The 16,054-nt window shown below is 43.5% G+C and overlaps 1 protein-coding gene across 1 annotated transcript; it reads left to right on the top strand.

Annotated features, from left to right (window-relative positions):
• Positions 1–6,273: 6,273 nt before the first annotated feature.
• On the top strand, positions 6,274–10,544 carry cnih4 (cornichon family member 4). The gene is made up of 5 exons (XM_086310260.1): positions 6,274–6,414; positions 6,902–6,970; positions 7,136–7,248; positions 9,291–9,431; positions 9,511–10,544. Exons 1-5 carry the CDS (start codon positions 6,346–6,348, stop codon positions 9,536–9,538), a joined length of 420 nt encoding a protein of 139 aa, XP_086166386.1. The 5' UTR covers positions 6,274–6,345; the 3' UTR covers positions 9,539–10,544.
• The last annotated feature ends 5,510 nt before the right edge of the window (positions 10,545–16,054 follow it).

The following is a 16,054-nucleotide window of genomic DNA, read 5'->3' as shown; positions in this document are numbered from 1 at the left end:
GAGCCATTGCAGGGGGGGTGTGGTATGAAAAGGAAAAAAAAAAAACGCTTGGACACTGCTAACATCATGGACAGGTTTGTTGACGAGGCGCCCACACAAACGCAAAGCAGGAGATGAAGCGTCGCTGAATATGTTTCCAAACCAACTTCATTCTGAGCCAAAGACTAGAAAACATGGTGAAGCAAATCTTCCGTTTGGCTTCACCTGCACAGGTGCTGAGGTAGGTCTCCCTGCAGGACTGGTTTCCCCTGCGTCAGGAGCAGCGCTGGGCTCTTCAAATCACAGACAAACAGGATCCCACATTCTTGATCTTTAGTTCACAAACACTTGTTGTAATGACTAACTGCTCCTGACATGTTGGAGATGTTTGCTCTTTATACAGTAAAGTTACAGCTGGATACAAATAATATCAGGCTGATCCTGCCACGATTTTGTGTTTAAACCCATTTTGCACAGAGAGGCATTTTTTGAAAAATGTATTGATGCAATGTTGAATATTATTACACAGGAAAAAACAACTACACGTAAAATAATCCCACCGTGACGCCTCTGCCTTTGTAAATGGAGGGACAGTAACTGCGTGTAAACCTGCAGACAGTCAGATTAACAGTATTTTGTCTCTATCTGCTATTCTGCAGTTCATCCCATGTAAACAATAACGTGGCCACAGCGTGACGTGGAAAAAGGCACATACCTCTGACGGTGTGTGATGAACTCTGTATTCCTCGTCCACACGTAAATGCAAAAAAGGAGTTTTAAAAAAAATCTCAGTTCTCGGTGATTGGAAACGCCGTTTACGTGGATGAAACAGCTGCGTGTTCAAAAATACCCGTGTAGATGTGGACGTAAAAGAGTTAGTAGTTTATTTCATTGCTACCTGTAATTTATTGCAGATTACTTTTATTTGCTTAATTATTTACTAAATGTTTGTGGTGTGAAATAAACCACAATGGAGCAAAATATGGGGGTGTGTGGTTGGAGGATGTGGGGGGGGGCATTTTTCTTGTAAAACAAAGGGGGCCCAGCGAAAAAGTTTGGGAACCACTGACCTACTGTAAGACTGTGCTGTACATTGTTATATATAGTGGGGGGTTATTAGTAATAACCATCAAGCAGAAGAAGAACACACCATGTGTTTAAACAAAGGTTTATTAATTGAAAATGATTTTGTTAGAATAGACATATCATCATTTTTTCACTCAAAGAAACACATGTTCAAAGCCTCAGCTGTCCTCGGGGTCGGTGTATCTGTTGTTCATTGTGGTAGGTGATGGACTTTATAGTCATCGAGAGGACAAGAATCAAATTCTGCGGTCTGAAGATCGCAGCTCTTCTGTTTTTAAGATGATGCATTTGGCTTCATTGAGCTCATGCAAAGGTGGTTTACGACCAAATATTTTGGCTGCAATGACAGTTAGCATCTTCCCACGCCTTTTCCACGGGTGAGGGAAGGAAGGAGCAGGAGATCGATGGACTAATGGGTGTAGCATCTGCAGTAATGTGTTAGTCTGAGTCATAAGGTGCCAGCAGAGGTGGCTCACAGTTTGTAGCATAAAGGTCTGAATTAACTGAGACTTACTGCTGTTTTCTGTGTTTTTATATTTGACCCTGTGATGGTTTTGTTAACTTCACATTTCGATCATAAGATTTCATGTCCGTCAAAATGTGTAAACGTCCCAAGATCCAGTCGCCTGCTTTTGTGCTTGGATACAGTATGCATTGGTACATATTTTTCTCTACCATTTATTTTTTGTGCAGGAATTATATTAATTATGGAATTCTGTTATGGGCTTAGAAGATAGTGAAAATAACATTTAGGAGCCAAATTACCACTCAGTGGATGCTCAACACAGTCACGATTTGTGAAGCTGATGAGAAACAGATCATCTTGACACTAAGACCTTACCTGATAGAAGACTGCAGGTGTCGAGCAAAGGTTTTGTTCTTTGTCCCCACGTCTTTGTCAATGGGAAAAATTCCTCCAAACAAAATATCTCCTGGAACTGGAACTCCTGGTTTCCTGGTATCCATTCCAGTAGCATGTCCACTTTGCAGGCTATCCGCCATCCAAGATGGCGCCACGGTAGGCAGCCTGTTTCCTCAGCTCCCAGCTTTTTCCTTTCCTTTCTGTTTTTTCTTGTGCTTTAAGCTTTTTTTACCCGACACTCTTGGTCGTGTTTTATTTGTTGTGCAACCACCAAACCAAGCATTCCATCCATTCTCATGGGTAATGTAAGATCTTTACCCAACAAGATGGAAGAGCTAATTGCGCTAACCAGACTGCAGTGGGAGTACAAGCAGAGCAGCCTCCTCCTGTTCACTGAGACATGGCTCACGGACCACACACCGGACTGTTATAACTCTGGATGGCTTTCAACTGGTTAGAGCACCGGAGTGCAATGGAGAGTGGTAAGAGGAGAGGTGGGGGACTAGCAATGTCTGTCAGTGAGAGATGGTGTAACCCGGGGCACATCACTGTGAAGGAACAGAGCTGTACCAAAGACATTGAACTGTTGGCAGTTAGCGTCCGGCCATACCACCTGGCCAGGGAATTTTCACACGCTATTGTGCTGACTGTTTACATCCCACCCTCGGCCGACGCTACAGCAGCCTGTGAGTACATTCACTCCACTGTCTCAGCTACAGATGGCACATCCGCAGTCCCTCATTATTATTTCTGGGGACTTCAATCATGCCTCACTATCTGTCACTCTCCCAAACTTCTCCCAGTACGTTGACTGACATACAAGGGACAGCAAAACCCTGGATCTATTGTTTGCCAACACAAAGCAGGCTTACAGTGCATCACCCCTCCCCCCGCTTGGCCACTCAGACCACAACCTGGTCCTTCTCCACCACACCTACACTCCCATGGTGAAGAGGAACCCCCCCACGAAGAAGGTGATAAGGGTGTGGTCTGAGGAATGCACTGAGGCCTTAAGAGACTGTTTTGAATGCACAGACTGGCAGGAACTCTGCAAGCCTCACGGTGAGGACATCGACGCCCTCACCCACTGCATCGCGGACTACATTCATTTCTGTGTTGAGAACACTGTGCCTACCAAGAAGATACAGTGTTTCTCAAACAATAAACCGTGGGTCACCCCAGAACTGAAGGCCCTGCTGAACAAGAAGAAGAGTGCTTTCTGGTCGGGAGACAAGGAGGAACTTAAGAAAGTCCAAAAGGATCTTAAATACAAGATCCAAGAAGGCAAGGAGTGCTTCAGTAGGAAGATGGAAAACCAACTCCAACAGAAAAACGTCAAACAACAACAACAACAACAACAATCTTTATTTATATAGCACATTAAAAGCCAGGGGCATGCCAAAGTGCTTTACATAAAACAATAAAACAATAAAATGATTTACACTAAAACATCGGAGTCATATAAGTGTGGGATTATGTTCACAGGTAAAAACCACTAATAGGAATAATCTATAGCACACAGCTATAGCAAAGTAGAACTGTACCATCATACACAGTGATAGAGAACATAGACAATGCAACAATAAAATAATAAAATAATTAGCACTATAACGTCAAAGAAGTCTGGAGGAACATGAAACAAATCTCTGGACATTTCCAGGATAATGGAGGAGCCACAGTGTCTGCTGGCCGGGGGTGGGCTAACGACTTGAATCTGTTTTTTAACAGATTTGACAATGGCCCACTGATCACCGATCCCACCCCCCAGGTTCCATTAACCCCCCCTCCATTTGCCGCCCCCCCCTCCGGGTGCAATGCCATTGTCACCTGAGCTCTCCTCTCACCACAACTCTGCTTCACCCCTATCCACACATCTATCCACAACAAAGCGAGCCCCACCCCCCACTCCAGCCCAGCCTCACATCTACTTCACAGCTGATCAGGTGAGAAATCAGCTCAAGAGGACGAAGGCAAGGAAGGCAGCAGGTCCGGATGGAATCTGCTCCAGACTGCTCAGGGACTGTGCAGACTAGCTCTGTCAGGTGGGCCTGTACATCTTCAACCTGAGCCTGAGCCTGGAGAGGGTTCCTGAACTGTGGAAGACTTCCTGTGTGGTTCCGGTGCCAAAAATCGCACACCCCAGGGAGCCCAACCACTTCAGGCCTGTTGCCTTTACTTCTCATCTGATGAAGACCATGGAAAGGCTCATCCTGCACTACCTTCAGCCACTGGTGGGCTCAGTGTTGGACCCCCTGCAGTTCGCCTACCGTTCTGGAATTGGGGTGGATGACGCTGTCATCTACCTGCTACACCGATCCCTCTCTCACTTAGAGCAGACGGGGAGCACTGTGAGGATCATGTTTTTTGACTTCTCCAGTGCTTTCAACACCATCCAACCCGCACTACTGAGAGGGAAGCTGGAGGGAGCCGGAGTAGGCAAACAGCTGACTGCATGGACCATCGACTACCTTACCAACAGACCACAGTATGTGAGGCTCCATGACTGTGTGTCTGAGGTGGTAATCTGCAGCACGGGGGCACCACAGGGCACGGTTCACCTTTCCTGTTCAGCCTTTACACTTCAGACTTCTGTTATAATTCGGACGATTGCCATCTACAGAAGTTCTCAGATGATACAGCCATCATTGGATGCGTATCAGACGGGAATGATCAGGAATACAGGCGGGTCATCAGTGACTTTGTTGGCTGGTGTGAGACCAACGTACTCCAAATCAACGCCGGCAAGACAAAGGAGATGATCATAGACTTCAGGAGGAAGTCACCCCCTACAACACCGGTGAACATCCAAGGGAAAGACATTGAGATAGTGGACTCTTATAAGTACCTGGGTGTTCACCTCAACAAGAAACTGGACTGGACAACAAATACAGACGTCCTGTATAAGAAGGGCCAGAGTCGACTCCACCTGCTGAGGAGACTGAGGTCCTTCGGAGTCTGCAGGACTCTGTTAAGGACATACTATGACACTGTGGTAGCATCTGCCCTTTTCTATGCAGTGCCCTGCTGGGGGAGTGGATGCACGGACAGGGACAGGAGCAGGATTGACAAACTGGTGCGGCGGTCTGGCTCCGTGCTGGGATGTCCCCTGGAGTCTGTGGAGGTGGTTGGTGAGGGGAGTATGTTAGTAAAGCTGACATCCATCATGAACAACTCACATCACCCACTGCATGAGTCTGTGAGTGGGCTGAGCAGCTCCTTTAGTCAGAGACTGAAACACCCTCGCTGCAGGAAGGAGCGCTTTCGCAGATCATTCATCCCAACAGCAGTTAGACTATAACTCCTCAATCACGATGTCATAAGTCACTGGACACTGTGAACATCCACGGTCACCACTTCATGCATAATGGACCTTCCATGACCTTCCAAGCTATATAGTTTATGTCTTCCATATTTCCAACCATATCCATAATCACATACTGTGTATGCTACCATTGTATATAGTGTATTATCTTACTTTTTTTCATTGATTGTACTTAATTGTATTTCTGTATTTCCTTCATATATCTGTACTTGAGCTGAGGTGACGCAAAAATTTCCCCGTTGTGGGATCAATAAAGTCTTATCTTAATAACAAAAAAATATAAAACACCAATAGCATGTAAGAGTCCTGACCATACCACTGTCCTGAGTGTGTTTCCTCCTTATTGGCTCTTAAAACGTTTTTCCTTCTTCCGCTGAAGTTCAATACTCTTTTCTGACAAAGTTGGATTTTTACTCAGTTGTATATAGAATTTGTATTCTATTTTTATCCTATTGTATATTTTATTCTATTTTATTCTACTGTATATAGTATTTTATTTTATTCTATTCTGTACAGTTGTGTACAGTATTTTATTCTCATTGTATTCTAATTTTTTCTATACAACTTTTGCACGTGGGAAATTTGTTTTGTCACAGCAGGAAGTTGCTGTGACAAAACAAATTTCCCACGTGTGGGACTAATGAAGGTTATCTTATCTTATCTTATTACAAACTCCATTTGGATTAGGATAAAAGAAAATTCCCTCTTGCTTCTGCCTCCAGGCTTTAGCATTCTCGCATCCCCCCTGCAGCCTCCATTTCCCCATAACCAACAGCACACCGAGCATCTGTTCTGCTGAAGCCGCCTTATAATATTTTTGCTATTTGATGTTTACTGTCTTGTTAAATACAGAGACAGCCAGGAGTTCCTAAAGGTGCGTTTTGGGGGTTTTATGTTATGTTACGTCGTTATTTTAAGTCAGTGTTGACAGAAAAAAACCCCACTGTTACAGTTTGTCTGGATCCATGGTTGTCTTGAGTCAACCATGTCCACTCCAGTCCGCTAGGTGGCAGCGCTGCATTGACACTGTCACAACTCCCGGCAGCACAAACGCGTCAACTGTCCGGAAATAAAAACTACTTGCGGAAAAGGGAACATGGAAGCGGCAGTGTTCATTTTGTCTCTTGTGGATTGCTGTGCGCTGATTTTCCTCTCCGTTTACTTCGTATCCTTTTCGATTCAGTGAGTCGGGCGACGGTACTCGTCTGCGTCAAAGCGGTTTTCTGTCCGAGAGCTTTGCTGAAGTCTTCTCCGTATAAAAAGGCTAATTTAATAGCAGCCAGCTAGCTTGTTAGCCGCCTTGTTATGAGCGTTGTAGTCGGGCTTGTGTGACGGAATAAGTGTATGAAAGTTTGTAGAGTGTTTTGAGTTAGCAGTCACGAAGAGCCGCTATCTGCAAATATCTCTGTACTGATAGTTTCATTTCACACTGTCGGCTTTTATATTTCAGTCCCACGCAGCGCTGGGTGACCCACGCAGCGCTGCGGTGCGTGGGTCCACTGTTGCTGGACCGATCGGCGATGAAAAATGAGGCCAGTCCAGCACATCCTTAATATGTATGTATATATTTTAAAGGATAATCGAAGGAGCCAGTCGAGGTCCTGAATGCAACATCCTTTTCACAGCACATTGTACCTTAACTTGAAATATAGATTATAACCTTGTCTGACCTAGAATGTGACTACATCAATGCTAGAGCCTGCTGTTCCAAGCTGAACAAAGTAAGTTGTCTTATTGATTTCATAGATATGGTTGATGATGCAGTTGATCTTTTACCCCCCGTCGTTTATGAAATAATCATCGCTTTTCTTTTTGTAACCGACTGTAAAGATCATTTTCACGCTCAGATTTCTAATCTGTAATTCAAATGTTTGTTTGATGTTTAGTGGGTAATTCCAGAGATGGTTGCCCAGTGTCTTTCCACCATGCTCATGTTGGTCTCGATGCACTGGTTCATCCTCCTCCTCAACCTGCCTGTAGCAGCCTGGAACATTTACAGGTATGCCCATCCAGTCTCAGCATCAGTTAGGTCCACCACGGCTACACGTGCATGTCGGGATCCTTTCTCTTTTGTAGTTGTTCCTTTTATGTCACGTGGTTGGAAAAATAATTAAAGCAGCAATGATCGGGCCCTCACCCAAGAGGCTTCTTGGGTTCTAAAGCCAAAAGATAAAAATCCCAATATTTAAAGTGGACCTGAAACACTACATGTATACAGGCTAACATGAATAACTGTCTGTGTCGCTGGATTTAAGAAACAAGTGCTTTAAAACATGTTTAGTGCCATCTAGTGTCGGTACAGAACATGATGTCACCAGGTTGGCTGGTGCTAATGCTGCTTACATTCATTTGTTAGCAGACTAGTGACCAAAACTCAAAATGAGTCTGTGGGCATCACTGTTGTATTGTCCCTTGGTACAGCAGTGTGCACTGCTGCACTGAAACAGGAAGTGTTAGCTGTATGTTCGGTTCTGTAAAGCACTTTATAAATGAGACCTGTGTGGAGGAGAGCCTGTTTGAGTCACCAGACCAACCAGCTGGACTGTGACGCTGGTATGTTCCTCGCCAGGCTGGATGCACCAAGCCGTACGATCTCCAGGCAAAGCAATGCAGTCGTTGTCATTTCATACAGTCTCTCTCAAGCACACCAGACAGTTCAGATCGTGTCTCTTCCTCGCAGTCACCATTTTATTTCTTTTTTCCGATTGCACGCATCGACCCAGTTGTGCTTCAACAAGATACATAGTTGTTTGTGGTGTGCACGTAGGAACCTGTTGTTTTACTGTTTTGCTTGGGAGACGATTGAAATAGAGCTGATCACATGGGCTGACTGCACCGCTCGCTGCATCCAGCCACATGAGGAAAATCAGACTCAAACAGGCTCCTCTACACACCTCTCATTTAAGCCCACTGTATAAAACCCAACATTACAGCTAACAGCTGGATGCTCCTGTTTCCTGAAGCACTTACTGCTGAAGACGGAGTGAAAGTGGACAGTACGTCCTTATATTTGTTAACACGAAACTCCTCGTTATTGGTTCTGTCACTAGTTGGCTAATAAACTAATGCAAGTCCATTAGCAGCAACTAACCAATCAGATGATGTCATGTTCTGTACTGGCACAAAACATGTAAAACTTTAAGCACTTATTTCTTAAAGGAGTCGAGCTTTCCAAGCTTAAGACTAGCATGACCCGAGAACCTACACAGACCTGACAAAAGTCAGAGCTCGTTCCTACAAGAAGTCCTGCCATTAATTAATTCTTCGATCTTAAATATGATCAACCTATCTCTAATGATCGGCTATGTACCACAGGCCTTCAAGCTGGCTGTAGTTAAACCTTTACTCAAAAAGCATCTCTAGACCCAGCAGTCTTAGCTAATTATAGGCCAATCTCCAACCTTCCTTTATATCAAACATCCTTGAAAGAGTAGTTGTCAAACAGCTAACAGATCATCTGCAGAGGTTTATTTGAAGAGTTTCAGTCAGGTTTCAGAGCTCATCACAGCACAGAAACAGCTTTAGTGAAGGTTACAAATGATCTTCTTATGGCCTCTGACAGTGGACTCATCTCTGTGCTTGTCCTGCTAGACCTCAGTGCAGCGTTCGATACTGTCGACCATAATATCCTATTAGAGCAGCTGTAGGTGTTACAGGTACTGCGCTGCAGTATACAATGTGTTGAATCTTATCTTAATGACCATTAGAGCACTTTGCTCTCAGACTCTCGTGGACTTTCTTCATACATCTAGAAAGCTGAGGAACTGCAGTTGGTTACCAAAATAAAGGTTTGGATGTACTGTACCGTTATTCAGACCTTTACACAAAGAGCGACAAATGAATCGTTTCATCAGGCGAGTGGCAGAAGCTCTTCCTTCTCATGTTCTATCAAAGAGCAGGGTTATACTGTGTCGGGACCAGCAGACACCTTAACAGTACTAACCAGTGACTAAACCTTCGGTCACAGACGATCAGCTGGAACAGTCGTACTGGTGTTTAGAGTCTGCCGGGTGTGTCATCTTGATCCGTTTCACCCTGCAGGTACTTGAAGGTTCCAATGGGGAACATGGGAGTGTTTGACCCAACGGAGATCCACAACCGAGGTCTGCTCAAGTCTCACATGAAGGAGGCCATGATTAAACTGGGTTACCACCTGCTCTGCTTCTTCATCTATTTGTACAGGTGACACACGCACACTTTGCTAACACGTCCAGGGCTGTCTTCGCTGTTTGCACTCACATATCCGACTTGTGTTTTCCAGCATGATCCTGGCTTTGATCAACGACTGAGCCCGGAGCAGGCCACGGACTTCAGCTGCCAAATTCCAGACTGCAGGCTTTGCTGCGTCCCCCTCACATCCTGTGCTCCTGTACTGTATGCATTTAATGTCTCAGAACAACTATTACATTTTTTGTATTGAATTCCAGAGTTTGACTTTGCCACATGGATATGGTTAATATTTAACCTTTCAAAGATCCACCTTCATAGCCTCCAACAGAAAGCTCGTCTGCACTGTGGAAAACAATCCTTTATTTTTGAACCTCTGTTTAACACAAAGTCATTACAACCTCAACAGCTGATAGACGTTTGCAGTATGTTTCTTTACCAATAACGATGAGCCCGATCCCTCCCAGTAATGAACTGCTTTCAGCCTCATCATGAGTGCTCATTATTCTGGTGCTTTACACAAAGTATTGCAGGTTGCTGTAAGGACTTTGGGTCGACAGCTTGTACAGAGTGGAGGACAGCTGAGTTAAATCAAGCTAACAGCGCGGGCCCTGCAGGACCCGTCTTGCTGTAGCAGCCTAAGTTATGGATCCTTCCAGTGCGCTCGGACATTCTTCTTCTCACCTCGCTGGTCGCTCTTGTGCACCAGTGTGATGCGACCCATGTAATAACTATAACACTTCAGTTCATCCTGTAAATTGTACTGTTTGTGCCACACGTAATGACTTTTCCCAGCTGGTGATTCAATCAGGTTCACAGTTAATGTGGTCCTTTATGGTGTGTGCATGCTGTGCTTCGTGTCAGGGTTTAACCACCTCCAACAACTAATAAGATGTTTCTATGACGCTGCTGCAGTCGATGCTCAGCAGCGTCATACGTGCACTGAATTAAGAGGCAGTCGGGATTCTGACTCTTTGATTGGCAAAGTTTTATTCTTTGGGGAAATGTTTGAAAGTTCTTGTTGTGTCAACATAATCCTTTTTTTTTAAAGTAAACCTTGAACTACTTCTGTCAAATCAATCCAATAAATATCCCAAACTCTCAGTCAGAGTCAGAGGTTTGAAACTGGCTCGTCGGTCTGTTTTTGTCAGTATTTGGTAACTCAGAGTTTCTCTTATTGTCTGCACCAATAGAGAACAATGAAAGTGGCCCACTCCATGTGACTGACGTTGTGTATTTTATTGTGTAGTTTGCATATGTGCGCTCACCTGCTGCTTGGTTTGTGACCCTGCTGCTCTTTGATTTCAACACTATCCAACAGATTTACTGACAGTTTTCCAACGTTGACCTCGGGTGTCTGATTGCACTGAGGTGTAGTTGAGGTTGGATAACCAATCCAGTTCTGAGACTTATTCTGCATACAGGACCACACACACACACACACACACACACACTCTGTTCCTTACAAAGCCAGCATGGTCACCTGTTGCAGTCGTGTGCTGTACCAAGTACAGGAACCTGAATAAATATTTTCGTTCCATTGCACTTCCTGGCATTCCTGTGATGAATAGGCTTCTGTACGTGTGTTTAAAAAGAATCATTTTGAGTAGAAAGCTGAAATGTGCAGATTTCTCATCACCACAGTGAGAGAAACTAAAGCTGACTCAGCTGCAGAAACTGGCTGTTTGTCTCCAAACAACTTCAGTCTGCACATTTCAGCAGATTTTCAACTTAACTTTGAAATTTCAACTTTATTCTCAACATGATCAATGACATATTTTCTTAATGTAACCTTAGTACTCTGTAGTGTTGTACACCAGCTTTTTAAATGTATTTCACCAGGAGGTGAAAGGAAGAACTTATTCTGTTTGCACAGAGTTCTTGAAGAATCATTATTTGGTTATATTTTAGATTTTTATAGTTTTGATTAAAAGTTTAAGATTGTTTACTAGTAAACAATCGACTGCCTCTCTCAGATGTAATGAGAGGCAAATGTAATCTCTTTCAGTACGACAACAGCAAGGAGAAACTTGTGCATATAAATTTGACCTGGGGTGTCCAACTCCAGGCCTCGAGGGCCGGTGTCCTGCAGGTTTTAGATCTCACCCTGGGTCAACACACCCGAGTCACATGATGAGCTCATTCCCAGGCCTCTGGAGAACTTCAGGACATGTTGAGGAGGTCATTCAGCCATTTGAATCAGCTGTGATGGATCAAGGACACGTCTAAAACCTGCAGGACTTGTTGTGTCCTCGAGGCCTGGAGTTGGACACCCCTGAACTAGAGTGTTCATCAAGATCTAACAAATAAAAGGATGACTGTGTCAAGAACCTCATAAGATTATATGGCTGGGGCCCACCTCAGATTAATCTGTGTAGCCAAATAATTATAATATAAAACTATGAAATCACATATTTTTCATTTTTGGTATTTTATTGTTTACTGAAAAAACCACAGCCTGCACAGTTTGGTGTGGAAGAAGTGACAAAAAGCTAAGAGAGAAAAACAAAGATCGATATAGCAAAGTGTACCAAATGAACCAACATGTTAGCTGCTGCTGCTGCTAATAACAGGACAAGCAAGATCTCACAAGGAGCCCACAGCCACAGGAGGCTGCTGTTGTAGCTGCAGCTGTGAAGTGCCGGCAGAAGGACAGCAGTCCCAACAACAGAGTAAGGACGAGGTGGAGGTAAGTGAAATTAAGGTAAGGAAACAGGTGGAGAGATATAATAAGGAAGAGTGGTTGATAACGGTTCAGATGGGGTTTCCAGATACAGACGAATGGTGATGGCTAACCGGACACAGCGGTGGTGGACAAGCAGAAGAAGAGAGCTGTAGTGATGATGGCATCAGGAAGAACGAGAACATGGGGGTGAAGGTAACAGTGGTCCCCGAGGTAATCGGAGCACTCAGAGCAGTGTCCCCGAACCTGGGCGAGTGGCTCCAGCAGATCCCGGGAACAACAGCGGAGATCTCTGTCCAGAAGAGCGCCGTCCTGGGAACAGCTAAGATGCTGCAGGACCCTCAAGCTCCCAGGCCTCTGGTAGAGGACCCGAGCTTGAAGGATATAGATGAAGGATGTTGCATCACTCCAAATATACATAAAATGTACACAATTTTTCTGACAGTCAGCAAATACATGTAGATTTCTCAGGACTGATTTTCTCCTTAAAGAGTTGTAAATCAGCGGAGTGATTATTTCCTGCACATGAACAGCACTTATTATTATTAGTAGCAGCAGAATGCTGAAGCAGTGTTCACACTATTAAGATTTAAACCTTTATTAATACAAATGCTTTACAATCATTCAAATATGATCTAAATCTTTATTATTGTTTATATATTATTGCAGCTTGTTCTTCCATGCATTGTTGTGAGTACTGCCTGCTTTAAGCTGGACAAAGTAATGATGGGTGTCATCAGGCAGAACCTTCATGTTGCTGTGATGTGCATGTTTTTCTTATTGTGGTGCATTTGCATGGGTTTGGTTTTATTTGTTAACTGTTAACTTTTGTCACGTCAGCATCGTTTCCCTAACATACCTCAGATTGGCTCATTAACACGACTGAGTACCTGACAAGAAGGCTGGAAGAGCCAATCGGCTGGGGGGGGGGGGGGCAGAGCTCGAGACAGATGTTAGAGTTGCAGCTGTTCACCGCCTCCACTGCAGCCTGCTAGAGAAAGAAGCCTGACATGCGGCTCACTACGAGCCTTTCGCAGCCCTGTGAGTAATCTCGGGGATTTCTTCGGTGTGAATGTGTAAGATAGTGGCTGCACATGGACGGTACTTCAGATTATGTCAGGGTTCATGTTTTTGTCTTTTTGAGATTATGGTTTGAACAATTTTCTAAGGTTTAGTTTATCTCCCTGCTTTTGGTTCCGATGGTCGTGCTCTTGTTTTGTTGTCGTGGTCCTGGGTCGTCCACCCAGTGTCTGTGTCCTGCTTTTATATCCTCGTGTTTAGTATTGTTCGTGGCTCTGTGCAGTGTCTGCTGCCATGTCTCTCGTGCATGTTAAGTTCTGTCTCCTGCTGTGTCACTCCCCCTGTTCTCTGTGTGTGTCGACTGTTTCCTGTTTTATTGTGGTAGTCCTTCGTCCTGTGTTCAGTATATTTAGTTTTGCTTCCTGCCTGTCTCGTCAGGTCTGATCAGTCCCAGCTGTGTCCCCTTGTTATCATGTATTCAAGTCTTCAATCTCAACACGTTCATTGTCGTTTCCACGTTAGCAGTTGGTTCTTGTCATGTATCCCGAGTTCAAGACTTATTTCGAGTTAACCTTTTGTTTCTTTCTTCATGTACTTTGTTTTCAGTTAATCTTTCACAGCAAATAAAGCTTCTGCTTCGAGTCTCTGAGTCCTGCAGTTGGGTCCTACCCCTGCCTGCCACACAGCTCATGACAGTTTAACTGCTATCAGCCAAACAGATTCAGGAGCTGCTCCCGACAAACCAGGAAGTGAACGTGGTCGTCTTTAAATATGCATTTCTGTGGTTGCTGGTAACACACACAATGTTTTATGGGGTCACTTAAACTTGTCTTTCTTTCAGGTATTTCTCAGGAAATAAGACAAATTGTACTGTAAGTACTTTTAAGTACAGCGTAAGTAATTTTGTGCATAATGGATGTTCTACTACTCAACCTTATTTTTATATAAATATCAATGTATATAAAATAAATATAAAAATGATACAGTAACATTTCTGGTCACTCAGAACGGTTCTTGGAAGGTTGCAGTGCCTTATTCCCCTCGTCACCTTTTACGTCATATATATGTGATGTACACTGATGTATTGATATATATGATGTAAAAGGTGACGACCTTTAGTGAACATTCAGCACTGCACCAGTTGGTTTACACGTGACCACAATGAGGTTTTTCAACACTGGTTGTACTTGGAGTTGATTCCAGGGAAAAGAGGCTTAAAGTGACTGATCAGGTAAACGACTGCTGTTGTCTCACTACAGGAGACGCACGTGTCTGAAACGTGCACACGCCACAGCTCCTTCACACATTCTCAGCCTGTTGCAACTCAAAACAAAGAGTCGTAGCCATTTTAATTAACAGAAAAACAAGCTTCACTGTGCCCAACACTATTACAGACTGAGAATCGCTACATTATGGATCTGTGTTTATGATCGTCACAGCAGGCAGAGGGTATCCAGTCCACTCGCTTTTGTTATTTTTATCGAGCCACCAGCAGCAGTCTGAAAATACAGACCATAATAAGCCCGTATGCTGATGATGCATCACTGTTTCACAGGAACTCACAAACCTCGCTCCTAAAGAGGATCACACTTAAAGATAAGTTTCAAAACCACCACTCCACCACAGTCAGCTGACATTAAATATGTAGGTATAAATCTTTCTGGTGTGGAGTCACGTTCATGTAACACTGTAGAGCATAGGCGTCAAATCTGGCCCCATGAAACCATACCAAATTACTATTAGAGCTGGCCTACTGGTATTATACAGCTAATATATATATTGTTTACAGAGATGGGCAGTAATGCGTTACTGTAATCTGATTACTTTTTCAAGTAACGAGTAAAGTAAGGGATTACTATTGCAAAAACGGTAATTAGATTACCGTTACTTTCCCGTAGGAACGCTGCGTTACTGCGTTACTAAAACCGTGATTTTTTTGCGAGAATGTCTCATGACAGTGACGTAAGCGAGTGCGACGTTCGTGGCAACAGCTGTGTGCAGATCAACAATGGATCACATATCGAGTGCAGAGAGAGTATGAGCGTGCAGCGTTTAAAGCGTGGAAGTACTGACCTTACTTTGAGTTTGATTCCATAAAAAGTGACAAAAACATTAGCGTCCTTGGTGCGTGGGAAGAAAACTTCTTTTTACAGCGAAAAACCCCTAAACTTCCAACAAGCACCGAGTAGCTACGACGTAATGGGAAACTCACAGAGAAACTCACGGATTCTTCCACTGACCGCGGCACACCTGCACCAGGGTAACCCTCCGCCTGCCCCACTCCTGCTTTACAGGTGAAAATAGAGCAACAGGACCGCTGAGTCTTTGACTTTATTTATTTTCTGCTGTGTTTTACTTGCATCTATTTCAAAGAGTGAGTGTAAACACACAAAATATTTCATTTTATGTGCTGGAATGTGCAGAAAATAGGTTTAAATGTTAAACTAATTTCTTCCAGTCAGAGAATGTTGCATATAATTTAATGTTTGCTTGATTCATAAAGTTAAAAGATTAAAACTAATAAAACAAGTTAAAAAAAGAGACTTTTCCATCTGATTACATTTTGTATGATGGATTATGCAGAAAAAGTAGAATTGGGCTGAAAGATCTATCGCTTTATCACCTCTTCAGGTTGTGAATCGTGTTTTTAAAAAATAACTAAGTAACTAAGTAATTAATTACTTTTGAAAATAAGTAATCAGTAAAGTAACGGGATTACTTTTTTGGGGAAGTAATCAGTAATTAGTTACTGATTACTTTTTTCAAGTAACTTGACCAACACTGTTTGTTTAGTATTAAGCTTTGCTTGTTCCATATTCAGTTTTTCAGCAAAACGTGTTTGAGTCCATAAGATTCATTCTCATATCTGGAGGAATAAATATATTTCAATGAATATTAACGTTAGCCCGCGACTTTGTTCCAGTTTTGAATTTTG

Source organism: Aulonocara sp. 'chitande type north' Nkhata Bay, linkage group LG11 (genome assembly GCF_057382095.1).
Source record: "Aulonocara sp. 'chitande type north' Nkhata Bay isolate Kocher_YH1m ecotype deep benthic linkage group LG11, A_spYH_male_GT1.1, whole genome shotgun sequence".
Taxonomy (NCBI): Eukaryota; Metazoa; Chordata; class Actinopteri; order Cichliformes; family Cichlidae; genus Aulonocara; species Aulonocara sp. 'chitande type north' Nkhata Bay.
This window is presented reverse-complemented; position numbering and strand designations above follow the sequence as displayed.

Bases quoted from the DNA above. Each gene is read 5' to 3' on its own strand.
- cnih4 (XM_086310260.1), top strand. From the start codon at position 6,346: ATGGAAGCGGCAGTGTTCATTTTGTCTCTTGTGGATTGCTGTGCGCTG. The intron at 6,971-7,135 runs GTAAGTTGTCTT...TTTGATGTTTAG, and splicing joins GCTGTTCCAAGCTGAACAAA to TGGGTAATTCCAGAGATGGT. The intron at 7,249-9,290 runs GTATGCCCATCC...TTCACCCTGCAG, and splicing joins GCAGCCTGGAACATTTACAG to GTACTTGAAGGTTCCAATGG.